Genomic DNA, 25,654 nt, shown 5'->3' on the forward strand with positions numbered 1-25,654 from the left:
ACACCCCACAACTATAGCTAGAACTATCACAACCTATTATCATCATCGCAACATCTGCAATGGCTGCGCCAGGGCTGCGCTGAAGATTGCCACATAGAGAAAGGGAATTGATATGTGATTGCCAGTTCCAGTCTCATCTGACGCCGTACGAACCGTACTGTAGGGGATATCCTATTTTATATTCTTAGCAGTGAGCCTCGTACTGTGCCCAACAAGGTAACGGAACCGCAAGACATACTCAGCGATGTATTCCAGCAACAACGTGAGCGATCCACGTCGCACGGACCGGATTAACAGGTGCGCCGCTAAGAGTTGCATGACCTCGCGATTTAACACGTGAACTAGATCATTGACACTTTCTTCAAGTGGGCTGATAGAACGCTTTAAATGAAATGACGAATTATAGGATTAGCTGCTCTAATTGAATCTTATGCGGCTTTCTCCACAAGAATGTAGCGAAAAATATCGTAGGGTTCCTGCTTACGTGATTATCGTTACGGAGGTAAGGCTATCCAAAACTTGCTCAAGAAAACAGCTAGAGATGGTATTTATTGCAAGTTCGATACCTAGAGCCGCATTATGTCCTGCAAAAATATCCAAAGAGCTTTGTGGCTTGCGTACCACCACGTCAACGGATGTGAAGCGTCGTTCGTAACACATTTTGTTACGCCGCCGCAGCCTTGAAGTTTCTCTGCGCGACTTTCCTGTATGTATATCACCACTGTAAGGCGGAAAAAGTGGTTGAAGTGAAGTTTAATTTTGAAACCAACTGGTGCAACTCGCCCAAGCATTTGTTTAAAGATCGATCAATCATCAAAATATCTTAAGTTTAACAGCAGCGAGGTCTGTTCAGGAGACCTTAATTGTGGAGCTGTCTTCGTGACTAATTACCGCGTTATATAGTTATACCTTAAAGTTAGCGGGAGTGACATCGCATACCACCAGGCCCTATTGAAAAACGCAACATTTTTTTTTTTTTGCTTCCCTAAATTTTCAAGCACATTCGCCTGTCCGTTGCTGCAGAAGCAGCGAATGCTATCTTATTTTGTTGTAGCGCAAGCTTGACAAGGACAACGGAAGGCACATCTGACACACAGCGCTTGTGTGTCAGATGTGCCTTCTGTTGTCCTTGTCAAGCTTGCGCTATAACAAAATAAGATATGCCGTACCAACAAGCCCCTATTGCTATCCTTTACATCTTTAGAGGCTGCTCAGATTGTAAAATTGTGCTTGCTAAATATCTACACGCTTTTGGAAGTAACCACTGCAGAGCCAAATAGTACCAAGCGTGAGCTTTGCATTGCGCCATAAAAAACTATGTTCTTCAAAGTCGGTTGTCAGTCCCTTCAAGAGTTTGCCACTCACAATAAGTGGTGGTTTTTGGAGCAATCACTTGTGGTGGAAAGATGCCACTGGTTTTCTTTTTTTTTTTTTTTTTTTTTGAACCGCACAAGTTATCTGGTAAATGTCCTGAAGAAGGAGGTCCTGCCTTCGGCTGAGTCACACTTCAGCAACAATCAGTGAACATATCAGCAGGATTCCACTCCGACTTGCGAGGCAAAGGTGGTGCAACAGTGATGCCTGAAAAATTTCCCTCACTTGATTTAGTAAAGCAACAAATGGGGCTAGTTGGGGGACGTTCATGATTATATTGCGCTTAGTGTTACACTGACGAACATAAGGGACAAGACACGGGCGTACGTAGCGCTACGCACGTACGCGTCTTGTCCCTTGTGTTCGTCAGTATAACATTGAGCACATTATAATCGTGAACCCTCATTTTATGTCCGCTTTAGAATGAGCCCAGATCTAAACCCACTCAGTTTAGTCTGTGTTTAGAAGCGCAGTCTGCTCTACTCTTCACCGCACTTTGGCTGCTCTTCTTTGGACATTGGAAAAAGCATGAAGTGAAATAGATGTACACTACATCCATGCCAAGGCCACTCAAGGCTTGCATTTGCACAAAATGCAGACTTTCAAAAAGTAGATTTGGATTTGTCTATGTAGAGCTTAGCACGTTACGTTAACATAATAGTGCATTTGTTACAGTGCATACAGCCATATATATTGGTATTTATATGAGTGCAAAAACTTTTGCCACAGCCTGTACACCTTGCACTATTTTGAGTGAATGCACGTGGGCTTCAAATTTTTGTGTATCTCTTTTTTACTGCAAGAAGGAAACATTGCAGAAAATACTTTAGTTGATCTTTGTTGTAGCTTTGGAAAAAGCAAAAGAAATGAAACGCAACAGCAAGGGAAGGCAATGTAAACAGTTTGTGGAAGTGTTAAACTTTTTTTGTCAACCTGACATCTAACAAAAACAAAAAAATGTTCAGCTGAATTGCTGAAATGTAGCCACACAATAACGTACAATCGTGGTTGATATATTTCTTTGCTCTGACACCGTGAAGTTGCCCAGAAAAGTGGAACTGGTATGCCCTACTGTCCACCGAAGGGTTAAGACTTATTTGTTACACTTTGATCTACTGCTTCAGCTAGTTTTTTACAGGACATTGGTGACATATGTGCAGGTATAAGGCACCTTCGGCTGGAACACCAGGAGATGACCCCACACCAGATTACATGAACGTCCTCTCCATGATATTCAGCATGTGCGGTCTCATGTTGAAGGTAAGCGAGAAAAATACCACTGGAAGCTTTGACATGCTTTACTCGGTTTCGGCAGTGCTTCGAAGTCTAGAGAAGCCTTTCCTGCTGCTCGGCATCAAAATAGGCAGCACATGTGAAAGAAAAGCATAGGTACACATCATGTAATTCTCTGTAAAGTTGCGGTATTGTGCTTTTATGTCACCAAATGTGACATAATTAATGCATGGAAGGCATTGCAGAGATGAACCGTTTTACCACCGAATGGGTGGAACAGCATGTTTCTGTAATCAGCAGCCATAGCAATCCACTTGAGCTTGCAGCGAAAACTCAGTATGTCGCGTACTGGAAGCATGAAAGGTGCACAAATAATGTGCAGTTTGATGTAGTCTTGCATGCACAATTTGTGGTTGTAATATATGATGTAGTTATCTGTAAAAAGTGCCACAGGTTAAAAAGAAAAAAAAACTGTGCTGTGAAACATGTACAGTGAGGCTTCTATGTCAACACTATAATTTCGTAGCTTCTACAGCATTGCTTGCTATGTATGAAACTGAACCTTCGAGCATGCCACAGTCCCCCGCTGTTTGTCGAATCACAGAACTATCCAGCAGTGGTGCGGAAACAACTCTCATTCTGCCAGTCAGGGTTGGTATGCATTGAACCCGTATGCTGCCTGTCACCAATGCTGCAAATTGCGTGGTAGGCAGAAACCTGCGGTTAAGTGTGGACCTCACTAAACATGGAAAGTAATATGCAAAGGCCCTTCGTGCGTTTTCTTTAGCTTGGCAAGGCCAAGCAGCATTTGGGTGACTTTGTGTATGTGGCATGACATGACAACACAAATAACGGGAGAGAACTGAAAGTTGGGCTGGTAAGTGTTGACTCAATATTAACTGCAGCGCGACAGAGGGACAATGGACAGAAACAAAGTGAACATGCGAAGTGCTGTCTAAGCTTAGAACACCAAAAGAAAATGCTCTGTGCATTCATTTAGTTTCTGTCTTGTGTTTCTGTTGGGCCGCAGTTAATGATGACCTAATGCCAACTTTCCCAACTTTCAGTTCTTATGTCAGTAATTTCTGTTACCACAGGCTTGTCCTTGTGTTCGAAGCTAGATTTTTGCAGCGCTCTGTTTGTCGACTTTGTTTCTGTTTGCCGCTTACATTTAATGATGAATGCAGTAATGGGACACTGGGGACGCCGTAAAATGGACACAGGACGCCGCATCTTCACAATGAGGGAAAACATGGGAAAGACGGGAGATGGAAATTCAAGATGATGAGCAAAACGAGAACAAGGTAAAAGCGGGAGCCAACGTTTCGACAAGTGGACTTGTCTTTTTCAAGGCGACATATGCTTTCGTCAGCACAGTATATATAGGTAGGGTTCTTCTAAAGGTGAAAGGGGGTAAGGCGGGTGAGTTTTCTGCGCTCCGTTATCTCATTTAGAGACACGATAGCCCACGACCATCAGTGAAGCGGGTAATAGAGGGGTGCTGCACATAAAGCTGTTGACATGCCGGCTGACACATGGCCATGTCACGAGCCTTCTGCATAGCTCTCCTTTATTCTCGATTCTACACCCTCGCTGCTAACACACCTTCGGTCATTGCCGCACCCACCCACCCTCTCCCCTTTAGAAGAACCCTACCTATATATAGTGCGCCAAGGAAAGCATATGTCGCGTTGAAAAAGACAAGTCCTTTTGTGGAAACGTTGGCTCCCACTTTTACCTTGTTCTCGATTTGCTCATTGTCTTCACATTCAGTTTCACTGTTCCACTTCTGCCGCAAAACGTCCCAGCAGTATTAGTAGTTTTCAGTGAGCTTAAGGGAAACCATCGTAAGGAAGATGCTGTGTTTACGCCATGACAATCCTGATTAGACCTTGAGATCAAAAGTCATGGAAATGAGAATAAAGAAGATTCAACAGTAGGGGTGGGGTTGAGGAGAGCTGCACCCCTGCTTCCCCCTTAAAGGGCCCTCACCATGTCTGGCCATTTTGAGCTGACAAGCGTTGTGCATACAATGCATGCTAACGATCGTGTCTACTAAGCATTACATCATTACGTGCTGCAGAAAGAGCTCAAATTTCAAGCCAAACGCCGTTTGCCCTTCTCCTCGTGGGTGCCGCGCTCTCAGCCGGAGAGTCGACGTATTTCGCATAAGTGTGCCTTTGTACATTGCACTGCTGTGATGTCACTTATAGTGACACATGACTTCGAGAATTATTCAAGGCAACATCTGTTATTTGTGTGATCTGTTGCATCAATAGACGAATTAAAGTTTAAAGAAATAATAAAGCACACATACCAAATGTCTGTGTGTTCTTTTTCCCACATCATGCAGTCGTGCGCACAGACAATGGAAGTGCATCATTCTTTACCTTGTTCCAGCGCGCGATTATACGCTGTGAACTGCTTGCGTCTGCCTCTGTATTCGTGCAGCACTAACTTATACCACTGGTCAGATGTTCTCGTGCACAGTGAACAATATCATGGGCTGCGCAAAACGAGACAAACGCAACAACTTGTGCGTGATGCCATCAGCGGAAGTGCACTGCACAGCAAAAAAGTGAAGGGAAAAAAATGAAGGCAGGGCCCATGACGTGTGCGTCACGCGATCCAACCCTGGTATGGGAGAATGTAGGGAAGGAATTTCGCTTTTGGAGGCTAGACGGTGCTAGTGGAGAGAGTCTCTCTCTTGGCAGTGGCCCTCGCCTCCTGAAATCATGGGTTCGCAGCACTGAGATATTTCTGTCTCGGCTATTAGAGAAACAATTTGAAAAATTCTCGTGGCAAAACGCTCCCTACAGGGCATGTAACAACTTCCAGCACATAACCGAAATTTGCTATGTGGCCTGGTGAGCGGCCATTTAAGTTGTCTGTAAAAGCCACAATGGCATGTTCTCAGCGATGCCTTCATTTCGAGGCCAAGTTCAGCGGGAAATCGGCAAGTAGTACTGTCATCACGGTGCCTGCACAGCTTTCGCGCATGCACTTCGAGCATTGTGAGATTGGTGTATTGCCTTTTCTCTCTTGGATCACGGTCCTTGATGTTGGCACAAACCGGCGGGCAGTCTTGTGACTGACGCAGGAGACAGCATTGTACCCTAATATGACTCGCTGTTTCCTTTATTTTTCCAGCTCAAGTGGTGTGCCTGGGTTGCCCTCTATTGTTCCAGCATCAGCTTTGCCAATTCAAGGATAAACGATGACACCAAGCAGATACTGAGCAGCTTCATGTAAGTGCGGCAGTAGCAAACTCCCTGTTGATGTCGTCGTAGTCGGCATGTTGCTGTTGTCAGCGGTGAGGTCGAATTGCAGTGTACGGTGAAAGCTCTCTGGGCCTGCCTGCTGGTAATATTCATCATGCATTATTCAAAAGAAAACAATCGTATAGAAGTGTATTACAAACATCCGTATCCCTAGCCAGGGACAGGTTGGGCTCCATGCAATATGTACACTGTGAGAAAGCTTAAACAGGGCGTAAAGTGGGTACACTAGCACGCTATAGCGTAGCAAAGAAGCTACAAAGTGTTGAAAAAAAAGTTTAAAAAGAAATGTGGGGATATTTATCATCAACAGGAATGTTGTTTGAAATAATAAATCCTGCATTGCAAGTTTTTTTCTTGTATACATTTCTACCTAGTGAGTGTAAGAAATTGCCATGTTGCAGACCTCGTGTTTTATACTCTGATGAAACTGTAGGAAGAATTAAAGGCACATCCGTGTGAACAACTCTCTCGTGCGTCGTTAGAGCTGTGTTAAAGTCTAACTATAAACATAAAGGCATTACATTTAGTGTTTGGAACAGTGGAACGGATTGACCATTAAGGCCCAAAAACATCCTGAATCAAACTGATTTTTTTTTTTTTTTCGCAGTTGAATGATTGGATTCAGATATGAGCCGTAGGTATGGCCCCAAGACACAACACAGTATGACAGATGACAATGAAAAAGACTCAAATAAATCAAGTGTAACATATTGTCGACAAAGCGATGTTGTCACAGTCAACACCATAGCATTGCATTTGCCTCCCTACCCCACTGCTTAATGTGCATGACCTGCATTTCATGCACACACCTTATTTGTGGGCTGCCTGAAGCGAGGCGGCAACAGCATTCATTTCTTAAAGGGCCCTTGACCAGGCCACACTGCAAATTTTGGTTATATATTGGAAGCTTTAAGGTGCCGTCTAGGGAGCATTTTATTGATATAACTTTTTTAATTGAAATTTTATTGGAAGGGATAGAAGGAACTTAACTATCCAGCAACCATGCTGCCAGGAAGTGAACATTACTTCCAACAGAAACGCACTCCTCTTTTGCCTTGACTAGCATCTGCCAGTGGTATTCTTTCCCTGCTGAAACTATGAACTGCTGGGCCAGTTGGTTCATGTTTAAAGTGGGGAAAAAAAAAGAAAAAAAAGAAAGTAAAGACGAAGGGCCAGAAGAAGGCACACGCAGTCACCGGACTTACAACTGATTTATTGAAACATCCACATATTTTTAAACACCGCTTTTCCTGTGCAAGCACACATGCAAAACAATGACCAATCAGACACATTGAAGATGTCAAACAAGCCCTGATAAAAACTGCCGCTCTTTCTCTGTGATAAGCACAGATGGGTTGCTTGTACAAACCCGCTTGTTCTTCTTGATATGAAACGCTTCAAGCACTTCACATAAGGGATAACCTCAATGTTTCCTGTCTCTTCTAATTGGCAATCGCAATTCACTCATGGTTTCTTCATTTTTCGTGCCAATGTTTCACCAACATCAAACAGTATGGACGATGGAAAACCAGAAGCTTTTAACTGATCCACCTGCTCTACAAGGCTGCATAATGTATGGGCAACATATTAATGCAATAGCGTTAAGGGCCCCGTGTTACAGAAAATCCATCGTCAGACGTTTCGGCAAAAAGATTTTCGAATCGCTCATACCCAGGCAGTACATGTGGCGCAAGGAAGCTACTGAACTGATTGAATTTCTCTAGCTAAAGTGCGTAGAAAAAGCGTAAAGTGCGACCTACACACAATCTGCAGAAGTGATAGCGTCGGATTGTAATTTGACTATACGAGAAAACATAATTCTGTTATGTGAAAACTCAAAGAAACCCCCCTTTCCAGCGTTTCTACCATTCATAGAGCAGCCACGACGTCCACTGCATGCTGGCGCGCGATCTGTGGGTTCCTTGCAACACCTCCAGATGGCACTTGCCTCCGCAGCATCGCGGAAAGTTCACAATAGGGGGTCAGAAAATTTGGTTATGGGAAATCATCATGGATGGTTTTTTTTCTTTCTCTTCTTTAACCTAGGTAGGACATTAGGCAGTATAAAAGCAAGAGCTTGGTGGCGCAACCCACCACCCCATTTCAAAGGGAATGCTCATAACGTCCATCCATTCACCGCGGCCCACTCAAGAGGCCGCGTTTCTACCAGAAAGTCCACCTTCGTGCATAGCGCTCGTGGCCAGCGTTTCCCAGGAAACATTATGGTTGCACACACTCCAGTTGCCAGGAAGCGTGAGAAGCAGTCAGGGACCTTCGAATGCTATCGCGTTTCACTCTTAAAGGCAAAGTTTAAGCGTCCTCCATATTTTTTTCAGTGTGTTCATGAAATAGATTTGCAATGGTGCATTTAACCAGTTTCGAGCAGGCCGATCCGAAAGGCAAAAGTGCCTATTCAGACCTGGGAGCATACTTCCAACACATGTGTCTGTCAGATAAAAACATAAGCTCTAAATCTAGGATACTAAGTCTTGTCACCTGGTGCATCTTTGGTAAAAACCATGTTCTTTGAACAGGTGCTACAAACACTTAAATTTTGATCTGCCACAAGATAGCTGGTCAGCTGAAGAAAGATTTAGCGTGATTAACTTGCCTAGGAAAAGGTGTGTTTAAAAATATGTGGATGTTTCAACAAATCAATTGTAAGTCCGGCGACTGTGTGTATGTGTGCCTCCTTGTCCTGCATCTTGGTTTTTTGTGTGTGTGCGTGTGCTTTTTTTTTTTCTTTCCCTGCTGGGCAGCACTTTTTCAGATGCAGCATTCCGCATTGCATGATTGACTGAAGGCACGTGCCATGGTCTGTGACATTGCAAGCAGTGCGTCATGCAGAGCTGCATATGTGCATATGACCTTGCCATTTTCACTTGGAGTGTGGGTCCCTCAAGAGGAAGGTTACCCTTCCTCCTGTTTCAAATTACGACTGTTTTCACATCCTGAAGCCATTCTATGCCTTCCGTATGCAATCCCCGCCATGTGACCCACGCTTTTGTTTGCAATACCCAAACCTGGTCAGGGGCTATTTAATGGACACTGTAAAGGTACTTAATGGTGTCATTAGTGAGAAGCATTGTAGCGGAAAGGAAAGGAGTCGTTCTATATGGTGTAAGCTCTGGCACTCATGCAGTGTGTTGTCTCTCATCGCCTTCAACCTTTCTTGGTCTTTGCAGGCTGTCAATTTCTGCCGTGGTCATGACGTACTTGCAAAACCCTCAGCCCATGACACTGCCGTGGTCGTCGTGACAACGTTGCCAGCCCCACCTGCACGCACAGTCTTTTTGACTGCCCAGTCAAGGAGAAGCCACCGTGCCAGCCGAAGCAGCTATGCCACAGGACTGGCGCAAGAGACCGACCCTCGGATACAGCTTGAATGGCCTGAAAAACCGGTCTAGCCAAAGAGGCCTTCCACACTCCAACAATTCAGGGTTTCAAATTGAGAAAGTGCCAAGGAGTTTGCACGAAGACGGGTGTCTTGCCACTTCATTTGTTTTGGTGTAGAGGTGAAAGAAAAAGGAAAAATAAGAACAGTCACATTGCATTGATGTGCTTGTCCCGATTGTCATTTCCCGTCACAGTGATGATTGACTTTGGCTAATTGCTCAGAAACCTTTGCAGCCTGTTTGCCAAGGGACATACGTTTACGAGAATGTTACGCATTTTGAAAATGTAATTACAGTTAGTGTCTTTTCTGATGTTCAGATCTATGCACGGATACAGGATACTTGTCTCGCCTGCTCAGGGATCAGCTACCAAGCATCGGTGGAACAGGAGATCTAGCGTATGTTTGAGGACTTTTCCACATGCCACAGAAGTAAAGTAGTGCTTTACTATCTACCACTGGCAACTAAGTGTTTGTATGGTCAACTGCTGTTAAATCAACTCTGATGGTACCAATGAGTTAAATTAAAATCAAATTCAATTGAAAATGTCAAATTAAAGATGCAGAAAAGATGCCAAAACACAGCATGGATTCATTTAACAATATTATCCCGATTCTAATGTACATGCACTCTCTTTTGTATGAACAATTGTTCAGGGTACTTAGGTCAGGTTTGAAGAGCACGTCGCCGCGATAAGAGGCTCCGCTATGGTTTGAATTTCAAAATAGTATGCCTCTGGAGAATGCTGTGCGGACAGCTTTGAAGGCGACTGTAGCACTTTAGAATCCTGACCTGAAGGTCCCGAATACTACACGGTGATGATCTCTATTGGCCCACAGTAACGGCTTTTCTGATTGGGTCAAAACAGTCACTGCAGAATTCGTCAGTATGCAGAATTCGACTGTGCCTAGAATAGCACCACAGGATGGTCATATTGGCACGCATACAGTGTACAACACCTCCAGGGAATCGCACCGGCCACAATGTGAACGTGTTCAAAGAACGTGGGGCATTGACCGGCCTAACCTATCTTAGCGGATGTCTAGAAGGGACAAATATCTTCGCAGATGTTTAGAAGAGACAGAATACAAGACTGCACCCTGGCAAGATGCACTTTTTAAAGTCACAGTATCTTCATTTTTCTTTAGGATGTGCAGTCAAACCTTCTTACAACAAAGTTGCTTCCCACATGAAAATACCTTTGTTATAACCAAACTTTCTTGCATGGATACATTACGTACTGATTTCGGCAAAAAAAAATTATATTTACCTTGCTACATATGATAATTTGTTAAATCCTTGTTCGTTGTATCATGTTCCAACTGTGATAGTACCTTTAGATCAGAGTAGTGAACTCGTTCCATGTAAAGTAATGCAACGTGCAAACAATCAAATATATCACCGAGGTTTATTAAATAAAAAAAAAATGTATTCACAACACTGCCAAGCTCCAATCACGCAGCTGCATCAAAGAACTGGTCAATCAGGTTCGACACCTGGAGCGGTGTGTACTTGAGGTACTTGTCCGGGTTCTTTGTGAAGGGCACCGAGACGTACTTGTCGTAGAACATCTTGTACTTTGGCAGCACGAACTCTTTGTTGTCGCGCTTCAGGCTCTCTCGAAGTTCAACGTCAGGTACGGCGTATGCTTTCTGTACACGGTACAGCTCCTCCAGCTCGCGGTTGAAGCCAGTAAACTTGTCCTTGATGGTCTGCCGGTCCTTGTCTCTCAGTTTGGCCCCGCCTGCCGCAACCGCGGATGTGGACAGTGGGCGGTCCACCTCCAGGACGTAGTGGAGCACGCGACTCCAGCTCTGCGAGTACAACCGCTTCTGGTCCCTGATCTGTTCTTCATACTGCTGCCCCAGAGTGGGCTCGTACATTTGCACGACTTCCAGAAGACCCGACCGCACCAGCGCCCTCAGGACGTAGTGCAAGTTGTTCAGCCGGAAGACAGCCTGCAGGGCCTGGTCTTCGTATCGGGCACTCTTATTGTGCAGTGTCAGGTTGAGCGCTGACAGGACTCGTGTCACATACTGCGCCAGCGCGGCACGGTTTGGGTCCCTGCTCTGGCTGAATGACGCCAGGTCCCAGACGGCCAGCACGGCCCCAGCGGCCTCGACAAAACCCAGCAACTGCTCAAGCACCACCATCACGTTGCTGGTGAGCTCGTGCACTGTGCCGTCTCGTGGCATCTTGCCCTCGGGATCGCCCTTGACACTGTCCACGAGCTCCTCGAGTGCCTTGTTCAGCGTCGTCTGGAGGGTGACGGCCAGACCCGGAAGGCGGGCGGCGGCGGCTCGGCCCGAGGTCGGCCCGGACAGAAGAGATTCATAGTCCTTACGCAGCGACCGTACGTGCTGGAGCACGGGGAACAGGCAGAGGACACTGACAAAGTCGTGCCGGGCAACGCAACGTTTGACGCGTCCGGCCAAGGCCTCGCCTTCTTGGGTGACGGCCTCCAGCGCAGCCAGGACAACCCTTTCCAGGGGAAGCGGCAAGTCCGGCCCCAGGACCTTGCGGAGGAGCTCGTCCTCAGCTTGCATGAGGCGGCAGAGAGCTGTCAGCGTGGTCAGATACGCCTCGACCTCCTGGTCCAGGAGCTCGTCCCTCGATGTAGTCTCCTGAAGGCCCGCGACGTCGGTGGCCCGTCTCAGGCCACGCATCAGGGCGTCGTGCAGGCGGCGCGGTACACGGCTCTTGCGGTTCCCACCCAGCTGGGGCGACGACGAGGGCTGCGGTGGCAGCGTACCGCTGCTTGCCGAGCCAGTCTTGTGGTGCTCGCGCAGGCCTTGCATGGACCGCACCAGGACACGCGAGCGCTGTGTTGCGTACACGTCTAGGTGTTCGGAGAGGTTCCGCTTGCGGAGCCACGACGAGATACGAGAGAGGTCATTGACCACGGCGGGTGGAAGTGGCTCCAGTGCCGCGGCAGAGTTTGTGGGCGACGTGGAAGATTGGGGACAGTCGGCTTCCACGATGTCAAGGATGGCGACAGGTGCAACTGGACGGCTGTGTCGCGCCAGCAGAGCCTCGAACTCGGCCTGCACGAGTATAGGTAGCATTGAACATGCACGTTAGAAGAATTACCATGAATGTTTCCGACACAGACAGATAGAAAAAGAATAACTTTCACTAAATTCAGAAGGGCACCACGTGTACAGTGATAGACAAATTGGTTTCTTCATGTGCTCCTCCAGGGCTGCTAGACATGCCTTTTGTGAGAAGTTTTCATGAGAAATGAAACATTAATCGGCACGCATATTGCTGCACAAGAAATTCTGCACACTGAGCTGTTCGTGTACGTGCATAGCTCCCTGGAAATTCATTAAAAGGCCCTAAACCAGACCACACTGCAAGTTTCTTTCATACACTAGAACTTATAAGGCACCAGCTAGGGAGCATGGAGGAGATAGAAGAAGCTGAACTTCCATTTTACCATGTCACCAGGAGGCAAATACAGCCCCCCTATCCAAGGGGAAGTGAAACTGTGTAACTTACCTGCAGTCCTGTGACGCCCTCATTGAAGAGCTGCTCGAGCAGATTGGCCTCGATGTTGTGAGGGCTGTTCTGTTCGAAGTAGTCTCTTGCCTTCTCCACCTTCTCTATGGCCTCAAGGAAGGTGTCCAGGTTCTGGTCGCTGGGACCCTGGCTGATTTTGGGCTTGGCCATCTGGGACACCCCGTACAGCTGCACCACCTGCACCACAAAGAACAGATGCTATGGTCAAACTTCACCCATTTTAGCAAATCACAAGTTAGGAATACTAGTACTGACATGAGAAATGGTGCTGGAAGCTGGTTACAAAATGGATACACACAGCAAAAGGGATAACAAAAATAATATATTGTTTTCGGGTGACGTGACGAATGCAGCTTCTCGCCATGCCAGTATCCAAACACAATAGCCACGGTGACAGCAGTGTGCCATGTTATCAGGTGTACGTTGTCTTTCTTTTTGAAGAAGGTGACCAGTTTTTGTCAGATTACCACTGTTATCAATTTATCGCTTGGTGCAAGATGCGCCTGTCATGCTGTCACATTTCTTCTTTACGCAGCTTCTCGACATGCTAGCACCCCGAAATGGTGGCCACGATGTCAATGCAAACCATATGTAGAAAATAATGAACCTTCACATCCCAGACTTCCATTTTGGCTATGAGAAACAGAGTAATATGGTCTCCAGTTTAATTTTGAATCCTGGGCTTATTTTGCAAAGGCAAGCAAGAGTGTTTGCTTTCTGCGCCCATTGGCACGGAGCTGCCGTGACTGGGAACAGAACCTGTGATCTTACAATCGGCAGTAGAGCCACACAGCCACTCAGCAGCGGGTCAACCAGATGAGTACGGTTCAATGCAATTTACCAAACAGATATGCCCCAGATGCTCTTGAGTAATCAGAGACACGCAGACCATAAACTAAAACGATTGATCCCACAACGTAGCATCGTCGTGAAGCGCAACACAAACGCGCACATGCACCGGCAAAACAAGAACCACACAGCACGAGTCGTGCAGTACGTCGCACGCTCGATCACCTCTTCGAGTTGGGCGAGCGTGCGCTCGATGTTCTCCTGGCGCCTCTGCAGGTTGCCCGTTTCGTGGTACACGGGCAGGATGGTGCGCTCCAGCTTCATGAGGCGCTCGTCGAACGACGACAGGATGCCGCACATGCCCTTGCTCAGCTGACTGCTCTTGGCCAGCGCCTCCTGGAACAACTTGATGTTCTCCACCTGGCGCGCCACCTTGAGCTGAACCCCGTCCATGATCGCCGACGAGGTTCGTTGTCTCTGCGGGTGACTACGTGCGATCAATCCGGAAGAGACTTGAGGCTCGCTTTCCGAGAGGGCAGCGTCCTTCCAAGCTTGAGGCACTGTCAACTGTGCTCGCGAACGCACGACTTTCGGCTTGGCGTAAGCATCATCGGCAGTTTTTCTTCTTAAGATATCGAGCGTTGTGGTACAGTATTAAAGGACGTATACCACGCTAACCAACGAAGACGTGCTTAGAGGTTTCGGGTTTCAGGTTGATCACGGAATAATCACGAAATGATATCCACAAATAAGACACACCTCCTGGCTGTAATCACGGCAGTTCTCATTTCACATGATCAAGCTGATTCAGCTGCTCCGTAGTTTCCCCAGTAAAGCCTGCAAACGTAAACGATAAAGAACACCCACGCTCATTTATACAATCTAATTAAATAAATACAATAAACTTCAAACTTTAGGATATTACCATGTCGTACTCTTTTTTAAATCTAGATAGTTTGAGTTACGCAAATTCGCCTGGTTGCTGTCATGATATAACCACACAGTGTGTGCGGCCGCCGGTTTTCAAGGAAGGCCTACGGCGCTGAATTTGTGTGTTGTCATCGCGAAAAGTTCCGTCTAGTTGGTCAGCATGTTTGTGCCTTTGCAGCCCTTCAAAGGCCACCAGTGGCACGAATACTCGCTTGTGCTGGTAAGTGCGCGTGTAAAGCAATCGTCGCCTGACGTTAATGCGGGGGTGCTAACAAAAGGACTTCCGACGCGCCGCTCCTGTTTGTGAAACTAACAGAACACAAGCATGCGAGTGCGCTGTCTTGATTTAGAGTGTTCACATATACTGTCACAATGCATATCATGCTGTTGACGTCTTATCTAACGCTTGCCGTTTCTATGAATGGCTGTAATGAGGTTGTGTTCAGTAGTACGAGGCTGTTCGTGCACTTCCCACCTTGATTGGTTGCATTCGTTGTTATCGTCTGAACATAGTTGTGTAGTTTGCGGTCTCTCGAATAACAAAAGTTAGTCTTAACAACAGGTTTTTAGCTTACAGACGCACAAATAGTTTAGCTCTGCATAACTACATTACTTGTGATTGAAGGTTTGCGGCATTCATCAGTTGGAAAATGACCATTGTCCTGTGGTGTAACGTTGACCCGAGGCACTGTTCATTCGCCAATGTTGCAACCTGAGCTGCACGGACATGCCACGGAAACGTGAACGAACAGGGGGAGTCATAATGAGCAGCAAATACAAGAACGCCGAATGGTTAGCATTTAGTAATAAATGTAAGGTTACCGCCTTGTTTTCAAACGCACACGACCCTTTTTCGCAGCAATAAGACTTCAGCGCGGGGCTGCACTGTCATTGTGGCTATCCTTTGCCACCGTCATTCGCAACAGTGCACGCAGGTGTGACATGCAATTTAGGCGGCATGCAATCCAACTTAGTAATGTGCAGTTGATCTGTGACAAAATGGGGCTTAAGGTAGCGTGGTTAGTTAAGGAAAGCAAGCGCTTATAGGAGACACTAAAGGAGCATTTTAAACCTCACTAGAGTTGTAGACCATGGTCCTGAGATTCTCTCAGTTCTTGTTCTGCGCTTATAGATCACCAGTCTTAAATGAACATAAAACTGCAATAATTTTTTTAAATTATGTTGTTATAGCAAAGTTACAGGTGTTTGATGAGAAACTGAGTGGCCACTGCATTTTCTCTCTCTCCTTCGATTCCTCCTCACAGGATCTCTCTTGTACTCGGCACATACTTAATCTCACCAACTCTGTATAGTGCACTGAAAACTACAGGCATGTCTGCTGATCATAATAGATAACCAAAAGAATGGCTCCTCCATTGTACGCCTCTGATCGGCCCCCACACAGTACTGACTGTACGGAACCTCCACAAAATGATCAGTGGCACACGATGGGCAACCTTCCTCGTTTCCCAGAACACACAGCCAGTTCTTGTCACGTTGGGGCTCTTGTCCCTGGGCAATTGACCAGTTTGCAGCTTTTACCCTGGTGTTGTCATGCACATGACCCTGCTAGTGTCAGGATGTGTGAAGAAAGGACTGGAAAAGTTGGGAAGAGGAGCACAGAAATGTTTATTGAATTTGTGGCTTCTGTGCGATGCCATCTTAGCTGAAGATGATCCTGACATTGTGTATGCAATGCACATGCGTTTATTTAAATGTGTTCAAAATATCACGTGGTTTAGAGGCCCTTCAATAGGTGCTCTTGAGATATAGTAGTGTGACAATCTTTGTCTTCTTTCCAGCCTGTTGTGTCTGTCGGCAATGCCGCTCAACTGGCCGTTGACCTACTGCTGTCGACACTTGAGACAGAGCTGGTTGGCTACATCCACTCGACGGCTCTTGTGCCACTTGTTGGCGGCAATCCGTATCGTGTTAGCGACCAGAGGCTTGCCACAGCGTGCCAAGGTGAGGTACCTTTCAACTTCCTTCCATGCATGAGCACAGTTTCTGCATGCGAGCGGCGGCTTTTGAGCCTCGACATATCAGTGGCCTGTGGACATGAAGGCATCGTTTGGAATGATTGTTCTTACTCTTATAGAAGTTAGTTACCTTTACATTGTTGTCCACAAAGACTGTCACATGACTTTCTCAAATTATACTCGCGTCTCACCAACTCTCTAGTGCAGCGAAGGCTATAAAACGTGTCTGACAGTCAGTTGCAAGAGCTAGCTGAGTGTTTCAGAGTAGGAAGGCGGGCTTGCCAATCATGTGCTACTAATCATCTTACAGCACTTCTATTCAGTTGTCATCCTGCTGGGGGTGATCAGAGGTAGACAATGTCGGAAGGCCTTATTCTGCTTCTCCTTTCTCGTTGGCTGATGAAACCCATAACTTTTGCTATGTGGAGTTGGTGCAATGCGGTATGACTAAAGCAAACAAGATTGGCATTGACTGTGATATTCCTTGACATTCAGTCATACTACTTTGATTAACACTATATATAATAGGTCTTTGTATGTCATGTAATAGTGCTGGCCATGATTTATCAGGTGTAGAGCTCATTGCAGCCAGGAGCACGTGTAAGAAGGAAAAAAAAAGAAAAAAAACGCTTTCTTCTGACGTCTTGCGAAAAAATTCTACTCAGCGTGATCAAAGGACGTAGAGCCGAGTCAGTATAGTAGCTGATGGCATGGCATGAGTGGTGCAATGCTTTTGAAAACGCATTTGGCAGTGATCTTACTTCTATGTGTGCCAGTACAGAGTGTGATGCTTTCCATAGTAAAAAAAATAAAAGGCAATTTGTCATCGGTGCACTTTCTTTCTTTCTTTCTTTATTGTTTCCTCAGACACAGTCTAAGAGGGGGCCAAGGCTAAAGGCGACAGAGCGCCTGACAAGGGCCCCGGCCCCCTTGCACAATATACACAGACAAAATACATCAACAAAGTTCAGTCAAACAGACATAGGTTCAGACAGTGGGCAATATTAAAAAGGGAGACTAGTCACTGCTCGAATATGAAGTCAGCAATAATTGGTACAATATATTTACATACGCAACATAATCTCTGCAACGTAAATACAGAACACAGCAATTCAGTTATCAGTCAGCACATTCAATAACATCATTCATAGCCATGGCACTCATCACAAAAATCAAGACACAGAAACCAAGCACAATTTCACAGCCGTGTATAAAAATTGCACTAGCTGAGGGAGCATGGCAAGGGAGAACAAAGCACACTTTGTGAGGTAATTTACAATAATGAAAACGTAATGTCACTGTTCACAAGAAACTTCCTACAGTATTTCTTAAATGTATGTACATTTTTATTAAAGTCGACTTGCATATCTCTTCTGTTTAGAGCATTGGTTATTTGAAAAGATAATGCTTGCCTTCCATAGTTGGTTCTAACTTGCGGCATTTTTCGTTTTGGGTTTACACTTAGGCTGTGCCATCGATAAGCTCTATGATATGCAACACATCCAGCATGTTTACATAGACTCATGTTGCCGAAAGGCACGCATGCAAATGTGGGCACGAGAAGGTTATTGCATCGATCAAATGATAATTCAATGTAAATGTTTGTTGGTGGGTAAGACACCGTCTAACCTTTTGTTGCATTGCCACGATTGCGAGTAAAAGTGAAAAAATCCGCCTTATATTTGAGGTTTGGGATGTTGTTAACAGCAGTAGTATGTAAGTCAGCCCACTATTATTTTGCACAAAGAAGTAGCGTAATGCATAAGCAGATTTCTTTTGTGCATGCCCACACGTGTCCATGATTGACGCGTGGGTACTGCGTTTCCTTGACAATCTGTAGAAAGTTTTGTGTGTTCCCTCTTTTCTGGCACTGTTTGACTCTTCAGTTGAGAGATGCAATTTGCGTTGTTTGTTCCCGCTTGCATCCACATTTTCACACTGGCCTTTCGGTCACATGGATCCTTAACAACTCGTTCAACTTTCAGTTCTTGCGTGTTTACATGGACATGCTAGGCCCAAAATCTGGCTCTAAATGTGCTACCAAAATGCATTCATGGTTCAAACATCTTGCCAAGGCAACAATGGAGGAGACAGGAGGGAAATGGCATGCAATGGCATTAATTACCAACTAAGGCTTCGTTTTTGATACCACTTGTGCCAGTCATTTTTTGCTCTTGTCTCATCCGTTGTTTCCATGCTAGCAATTTTGATCATGGAATACCAACTAATCTGCTTTCTCGCATTGCATCCCCGGGGATGTCAGCACAAATGTGTGCGGCTGCTATGTGTGTTTGAGGGCAGCAGCACTATTGTGGCAGTCTCGCCAAGGTGCATACTACGGATAATGCATGTTCTTGAAATCAATTTGATTTCTAGAGCGTACCTGGTGCTCTTTCCTTTGAAGTAATAGCTGCTTGCTTAACGCGCCACTGTTCACACTTCTAGTGGGTTATGGGTTTACATGGATGCAAAAGCAAAATGCTCCCCTGGTGTGTGCCCTAAATTAAGTCATGACCTGTATTGTGTACAGTTTGGGAGTCTTTGATCTTTTCTGGCAACCGACTGCATGGGAAAACTTCCACAAATTGGTGTCTCATCATGTAGCTGCCTACGTTTGTAGCATTGCACACACAATTCTTAAAATTCACCCTCTTGAACTGTTAGCACCAATGGAAACGTCAACTGTAGAACGTGCAGTTCCTGAGCAGCTTTGAGTAAAACTATTGTCACAGGGATTCCGGACTAACTTTGATGTGTCAAAAGTAATGTTCACTACATGTAAGAGTGGGTCATAAATCCCTGTAACCATCACTTTTTACCAGGCTATGCGAAAGCCACGTGAACCATGCCATTTGCATTTTGGTTAGTGCTGATAAGTACCGTTGCGAAACATTGAGCGATAGTAAAAAAAAAATAGTCAAATGCCTCTACAACGAAGTGCTTGGGACTTTCAAAATCCTTTATTATATGACCCACTTCATTGTGAAGATTGTTGACCGTACTGCAAGCAATATAGCAGCCTCAGCACGTTCAGCAAGTGAAAACCTTTATTTAACATGAATGCAAGAGTTATTTAGGAAAATAAGTTGCCATTTTTTCGTCCGCACTCTATATCCGATAGAATTTGCAACTGCAGCCGATCTTATGTCATCAAGGTTCATGGCATGCTCCACAGAAAACTCGGGAGTGACTCAGTATACAGCTGGGGGCAGAATGTTGAATGCCACTATTGCTTATCTTGTAAAAATTCTTGGCAAGAAGGCAGGCTGTTCAACACTGGTGCCTTCACCATCAACCTCTTCACTTCCTTCCCGTCCTTGATGGCTTTGTCAATGTTGGTTGTCAGTTAGGGTGGGTGGTGGTACCATAGCTACTTAGGAGAGTGGACCTTTTTGTGCGGTCTTTGTTGTGGGGCTGATCACCGTTCCCTACGCTAAGTGCAGCTCAGTGCCTTCTATAAAGGGCAGTGGCAGGACCTCTCTGTGCATTCGTTGTAAAGCAACAAATCACCTATCGGAGACTCTGAGGTTGCTTTGTTGTACAGGCAACTTCGTTGTAGTGGCGTTCAATACAGAGGTGTTCACAATGCATATGAGAGATAGCAATTTGGCAAGGAGATATGAAATTCATTATACAGGTAATTTCATTGTAGAGGCATTTGTTATAGAAGTGCTTGACTGTAGGTTGTGAAATGTAAAAGGTTGTTACCTGTGTTGACCATCATTCCTGTGCAGAAAGCTTGAGCACGTAGTTTTGTGCTAAGTTTGGCTGATGTTGCCTTATTGTCATCTTCCGCTCAGTCTATGTGTGCCACCGAAGCAAGCTTCTAGTGGTGCAGCAGAGGACACCCGTTTCAGCAGTGAGTGTACATACTTGCTTTCTTTCTCACCCAATGCTGCAGCTAAAGGGAGCCCACACTTCTTAAACATTAAAATTTCATTCATGTTCTTTTTTTATCAGAGAGTGCCTTGTTCAGTCTATTTCTGACAGACAAAGCTCCACAGCTATTGTCCAAAAAAAAAAAAAGACTGCTTGTTTTTGACGTTTTCTCACCTGGCTGAGAGTGGTGAGTAGAGAGTGGTGAGGTGGTGTGCAAAAACAAATAGCTATGGTCATATGTCTTAGTGCTGAACTGGACTCGGACAGAAAACGCCTGCAAGATTGCCACTTGAAATCTAGCCACGAGCCCTCTAGTAAAGCAGAGTTTGGTGTAATTGGCTTTTTTTTTTTTATAAGTAGCTGGTCTACCTTTTTGAATGTTTGTCATTGTAATTCTCACACTTGAAGCATGGTGTTAACATACACTGCTTTGTTGCACGAGAAAGCTTTGTTTTAGTACCCGCAGATGCTCAGTGGCTGATAGGTATTAATATTCATACAGTTTAGGTCATGTATATTGCTACATGACCACATGCTGAATTGGCCAATTGCTGAAGTTTGTGAGATTACACTGTCATGTAAATTGAAAGGACACTACTTAACAGGCCTTTACTTGGGTCGCAGACAGACGTCATTGCATGGCCGCAATGGGAAATGCCTACTTTCCTCTGTTTGTGTGTTGACAGAACTGCCGCGCTGAGTATCGCCAGTTCCTGACAGAGTGGATCAAGCAGGAAAGATTTCGTCTGGTCATCATGCTCTCCAGCTGCCTCTCCCAGTTCACCAACCCGTCCGACCTCCCCAGGTGCGTCCGGCTTCAGAAATTCGGTTGTAGCTGGTCTTCTCATTGCTTAGCCGAATCAGACACGTCGTATCTATGGCCTTACTGAAGTTCAAAAGATTGGTGAGGCTTACAGGAAGATGGTATCTTGAAGTGATTAGCAGTTGTAGAACAAAAGATGTCGTTGGAGCCAACACTTTGACAAGGCAACTTGCGAAGACAAGCCCAGTGCCATTCCTTGCTTATAAAGGTGTGTGAATATATTGATTCTTGAGACCTAATCGAATATAGTAGATTCAATAGTGACAGAAGTGAATCAAATCGAATATTGGATAGTTTTCAAGTAATGAACAGGCATTGTCACAATTAATATAAAACAGTGTTCGCATTCTAGTATTCTTAAAGTTAGCAAGTTTCTGTCATTACGTGGTATATTATGAAGTGTTGTTCATTAAAAGCACAAATAGAGCCTTAGGAGCAAACAAGTAGCTTCTTCGCATGCACAGGACTTTTCGGAGAGTGCAAATTATCACTGTATTGCCTGTTAAGTATGGCTACCTAAACAAGGTAGCCTGCTCCACTGCACAAGTTCTCATGTTTTATTTCTATACTACACCCATGGGGGTAAAAATTTACATTATTTTTGCTCCAATTTTATGTTTATTTGGGTGCGGTTGACAGTTTGAAATATTCTAAAGGTATCAAAAAAATATTTGCGTTTTCGAATAGCAACTATTCGATTCGTTATTCAAAAGTTGCAAATAATCGCACATCCCTGCTTGCTTGTTATATTGCTGTTAATCACTTCAAGGCTTACGTTTGTCTCTTCTTAACATGGTGAGCCTTCTAGAATTGAAACAGCTTCCCATTAAAGGAGTCCTGAACCAGTTTTTATCGAAGTGGAGAAAGGCATCAGAAGTGAAAATAGGCTATTTCAAAAATAACTTTGTCGCAAAAAAGTACTTAAGTACATTCAGCAGAAGCAGAGTTATTGGCAATCAAACATGGCCTCCGCTGTGCTCCCGTTCCTTCTTCAATGCCTTGCACTGCGAAGGCTACGGCGCAGGGGGGGTGCCCACAACGTTCTCCCTTCTATATGTCATCGTAGCGTGCAATTCAAATCTCATTTTAGATGTTAACATAGATGCCACGCCTTCCGCCTTTGGTGCCTACAACGCACTAAACATAAGCCAAACGTGGTTGTACTCAGTGAGCCACCGTGCACTTAGCCAGTGGACTCATGGCGGCACCCCGTGGTGGCCGTGGTATCTGTGCCGTGTAGCCGACCGCAGCTTGATGTCAGCTATCGGCCAATAGCAAGCCATCTAAGGAAATGACGAAATAGTGCATCCAATGACATAGTGCGTCTAGAAGAGAGTGAGGACAGGGCCTTCTGATGAGAAAAGAGCGTTTGAGAGAAAGGTGACTTCGTGATCCGCTTGCGAGCTCCACGCACTGCGTACAGCAGCAAAACTTGGCTGAGATGTTCACAGCAGTGTAAGCTACCCGCGGACTATGTCATTTCACCAAGCTCAAGGGGTGGTTCAGGGCCCCTTTAATGTTGTATGCAGTTGCATTAAGGAGATGCACCTCTGAAATCTATTTTCAATGATAATGAAGCTGACTGAATGAAACCTATTTATTTATTTTATAGAGTTCAATCTCCCATTTTGAATATGTTTTTGGTTTATGAAAATCTTATTTTTCTGTTCCTCCCTGAGAATAGAAATAGTATGGTCTCTTGTGTAAATTTGGAGCTTCGTGTCGTGACTGAGAGAGCGTTATATAACATAGTCTGCATTGTATAAAATAGCCACATGGAGCACACATTGCAAGGAAATGGAAAATTAAATTTGTTTTGCTTTATCATTTAAAGAAAAAATGTTTGAATCCCTACTGACATTTTTTGAGAACATTTTCGAATGGTGGTTTACCAAAATGCACGTAACCAACATCACCGAAAGTTATAACTGAATATCTAAAAGGATGCGTAGAATGCAAGTATCAAGTTCTTATCATTTTCAGCTTTTGGATTAAAAGGAACATGGTGCTGGGCTGGATTTCTGCAAGATAATGAAACTAAGCTGGAGCTTAAGATGACAACCACGAAGTTCGTTGTCTTAGTCTTAGTCTGACATCTGTTTTCGTGCTGATGTTTAGTAATTACCGTATTTCCTTGATTGGGTAGGCAAATACCTTTGTTTAAAAAAATGTAAGAATTTCGGGGGTTGGATTATATTTGAAGATTTGGTTTAGCCACAACCTTCAGACAATGGTTGACTGCAAAACGATCGGTGCCGGAAGGTGGGAAAGGTTGTTGGTCATTTTATCAAAGTGACAATGAAGCAAGTCACAAACGTTCAAGACGTTGCTCTCAACAAGTTCAGACGCTGATCTACATTGGCTATGCCTTTGGCATACATAGCTTAGTTAGGTAGTTATGCAATTGATAATGCAAGCATGCGTCTAATGCAGGCGTCTCTGAAAGCTCAGCGTCAGACGCTGTCAAATGCCTTTTTTTGTTCACCTTGCATTCAACAAAAATATATTAGTTTTCTGCCTTACCGAATTAGGTGCGCCGGCCTAAAATTGAACCTGGCTAGGTTCAAATGAGTATGGCAATTTACTTTGGGATGTTCATATCAATCGATCAATTGATCAACTATTTGTTTAACCAATTCGTCAACGAGCAATCAATCATTCGTTTGTGTTGTTAGCAGTATATAACTACTTTTCTGCTGCCTTGCTATTCTGCCTAGGTACTCGGTGCACTACTACTGCACTCCGACAGTTGGCGAGCCTGTGGAAGCCCAGCTGCAGGCACTGCGTTGGACGCGACTCGAAAAGCAGGACCCCGTGACCCGCGAACGCCACCCTGAGGGAGTGCTGCTCATGCCCGGATCGGGCATCACTCGGTCTCTGCTCGACAAGTGGTGAGCGAATTTTGGGGGCCACTAATTGCCGGGAGCATTATTGTACGTGCATCATTCTTTAGGTCCTTTAGCTCTTTTGGTCACAATTGTCGTTCACTTCCGACTTCTCATAGTTCTTTGGAGGGAGCCTTTTACTGCAGCCTGGCAATGAGTCCCAATCCCTATTTGTCCTGTTCACTATTGTCACGTTACATTCTCGGTATGCACCAGCTGGCCCATCTATGTTGATGTGGTGCCATTGTGCTGTCGCATAGGTCATTGCCTTTTGGTCATTTAGGTCATTTAGGTCAGGCGTTGCGCATGTAATCCTGTACTAACTGCCAAAAACGGAAGTTGTGCAAGAGCTTGGTAGTTAGCACATTCGACTCGTAACTCTACGTTGCCACAGGTGCATGAGTTTGATCCAGAGCGAGGTACAGTCAGAATAATTTTTTTCTTCACCGTATGGTGAAGGGGAAATCGAGGGGGGAGAGGTGGCCTGACAAGGATGTCATGACAATGGCTGACGACAACACAGTGGTAGCAGCATTACGGTGACAGTGTACTGTAAAGGATGGGCGGACACACCAGACCTGCTTTGAGCTCCTGAGTGCTACCCCAGTAAATGTTATGTTGGTACATGTCTCTGTACATCTCGCACATATTACATGAATAAATTTTAATTTGAGAGATTTGAGCATTGGATTCACTTGTTCCCTTTGCAGCGTCTCTGACGAGATCCCTGTTGTCCTGCTGCTTGTGTACTGCTCCGAGGGAGACAACACACCAGATGCTATCTTGTTGGCCGACCGATTGGACGAGTGGCTGCACCTTTGCCAGGTGAGAAGGAGTAGCTTTGCTAACGTGCACCAATGGGGGACCTACTCTGAAACTTTCCATGCCAACAAGTGTGCAAGAACACATCGTGTTCGTTGACAGCAGTTCTTAGTAGGACACTGTAGCAGTGCATACAACGTCAGTGACGTAGCCAGAAACTTTTTACAGAAGGTACGGGCACTCACTTGACTGGGGATGACCTGGGTAAGGGGTGTGCTCCCCTGGCTACGCCATTGTACGACATCATTAACATGAAATAAAAACTAAAAGGCACTTCAGTTCCCGTGTGGTAGCCTTTTTCATAGGGAAAACAAGTGTCCAAAAAGTTTTTGTTATATTGCTCAGGTACAACTCTGCTCATATTTCTGTACATTTAATAAGCATGATGTTAAGAGACAGGACGATGGTGGTATTGATTAAATATGTATCAAAAGTAGTTTCTACCACTTGCTGTATTTAAGTGTTGTGATATGCAGGGTGTCTACCAACCGGGAAAACCGGGAATTCTCAGGGAATTTGAACAGTCTGGAAAAACTCAGGGAAAACTCAGGGAATTTGTGCTTCCATCAGGGAAAGTTAGCTGTACCTTTATTGAAAGGGAACGAAAGTCATGTTAATGCTGGCCCCAGTAACAGAGGAATGGCAATGAATCGTCATTGACGCCGTGTCATCAGCACGATGTATTGCCAGAGTAGTTAACGACCGATTTTCTAGACGCCCAATTTTTCGGACATGCCCGATG

The 25,654-nt window shown here is 45.1% G+C and overlaps 3 protein-coding genes across 10 annotated transcripts in view; 2 read left to right on the forward strand and 1 right to left on the reverse strand.

Annotated features, from left to right (window-relative positions):
- Positions 1-54: 54 nt before the first annotated feature.
- LOC139049887 (PAT complex subunit Asterix) lies at positions 55-9,445 on the forward strand. The gene is made up of 4 exons (XM_070525749.1): positions 55-297; positions 2,535-2,634; positions 5,758-5,855; positions 9,074-9,445. Exons 1-4 carry the CDS (start codon positions 245-247, stop codon positions 9,144-9,146), a joined length of 324 nt encoding a protein of 107 aa, XP_070381850.1. The 5' UTR covers positions 55-244; the 3' UTR covers positions 9,147-9,445.
- A 1,227-nt stretch (positions 9,446-10,672) lies between these two features.
- Exo70 (exocyst complex component 7) lies at positions 10,673-14,381 on the reverse strand. Its single transcript, XM_070525744.1, has 3 exons — positions 13,820-14,381; positions 12,785-12,982; positions 10,673-12,327 (listed from the first exon to the last, which is right to left on the reverse strand). Exons 1-3 carry the CDS (start codon positions 14,045-14,047, stop codon positions 10,738-10,740), a joined length of 2,016 nt encoding a protein of 671 aa, XP_070381845.1. The 5' UTR covers positions 14,048-14,381; the 3' UTR covers positions 10,673-10,737.
- A 210-nt stretch (positions 14,382-14,591) lies between these two features.
- The window catches only part of LOC139049889 (proteasome assembly chaperone 2), a 34,844-nt gene continuing 23,781 nt past the window's right edge, over positions 14,592-25,654 (forward strand). For all 8 annotated transcript variants that reach the window (XM_070525758.1, XM_070525753.1, XM_070525755.1 and 5 more), the window contains exons 1-6: positions 14,592-14,744; positions 16,327-16,489; positions 20,304-20,362; positions 21,069-21,187; positions 23,923-24,096; positions 24,801-24,915. In XM_070525758.1, coding sequence (XP_070381859.1) covers positions 14,685-14,744; positions 16,327-16,489; positions 20,304-20,362; positions 21,069-21,187; positions 23,923-24,096; positions 24,801-24,915 — 690 coding nt within the window. In that variant the 5' untranslated portion in view covers positions 14,592-14,684. The remainder of the gene's footprint in view (positions 14,745-16,326; positions 16,490-20,303; positions 20,363-21,068; positions 21,188-23,922; positions 24,097-24,800; positions 24,916-25,654) is intronic.

The sequence above is a fragment of the Dermacentor albipictus genome, chromosome 9 (assembly GCF_038994185.2).
Source record: "Dermacentor albipictus isolate Rhodes 1998 colony chromosome 9, USDA_Dalb.pri_finalv2, whole genome shotgun sequence".
In the NCBI taxonomy this organism is placed as follows: domain Eukaryota; kingdom Metazoa; phylum Arthropoda; class Arachnida; order Ixodida; family Ixodidae; genus Dermacentor; species Dermacentor albipictus.

Excerpts from the sequence above, each read along its gene's own strand:
- LOC139049887 (XM_070525749.1), top strand. The coding sequence starts at position 245 with ATGTATTCCAGCAACAACGTGAGCGATCCACGTCGCACGGACCGGATT. Across the intron at positions 298-2,534 it reads CGCACGGACCGGATTAACAG|GTATAAGGCACCTTCGGCTG; the intron begins GTGCGCCGCTAA and ends ACATATGTGCAG. Across the intron at positions 2,635-5,757 it reads TGTGCGGTCTCATGTTGAAG|CTCAAGTGGTGTGCCTGGGT; the intron begins GTAAGCGAGAAA and ends TTATTTTTCCAG.
- Exo70 (XM_070525744.1), bottom strand. The coding sequence starts at position 14,047 with ATGGACGGGGTTCAGCTCAAGGTGGCGCGCCAGGTGGAGAACATCAAG. Across the intron at positions 12,983-13,819 it reads CGCTCGCCCAACTCGAAGAG|GTGGTGCAGCTGTACGGGGT; the intron begins GTGATCGAGCGT and ends TTTGTGGTGCAG. Across the intron at positions 12,328-12,784 it reads AGGGCGTCACAGGACTGCAG|GCCGAGTTCGAGGCTCTGCT; the intron begins GTAAGTTACACA and ends ATACTCGTGCAG.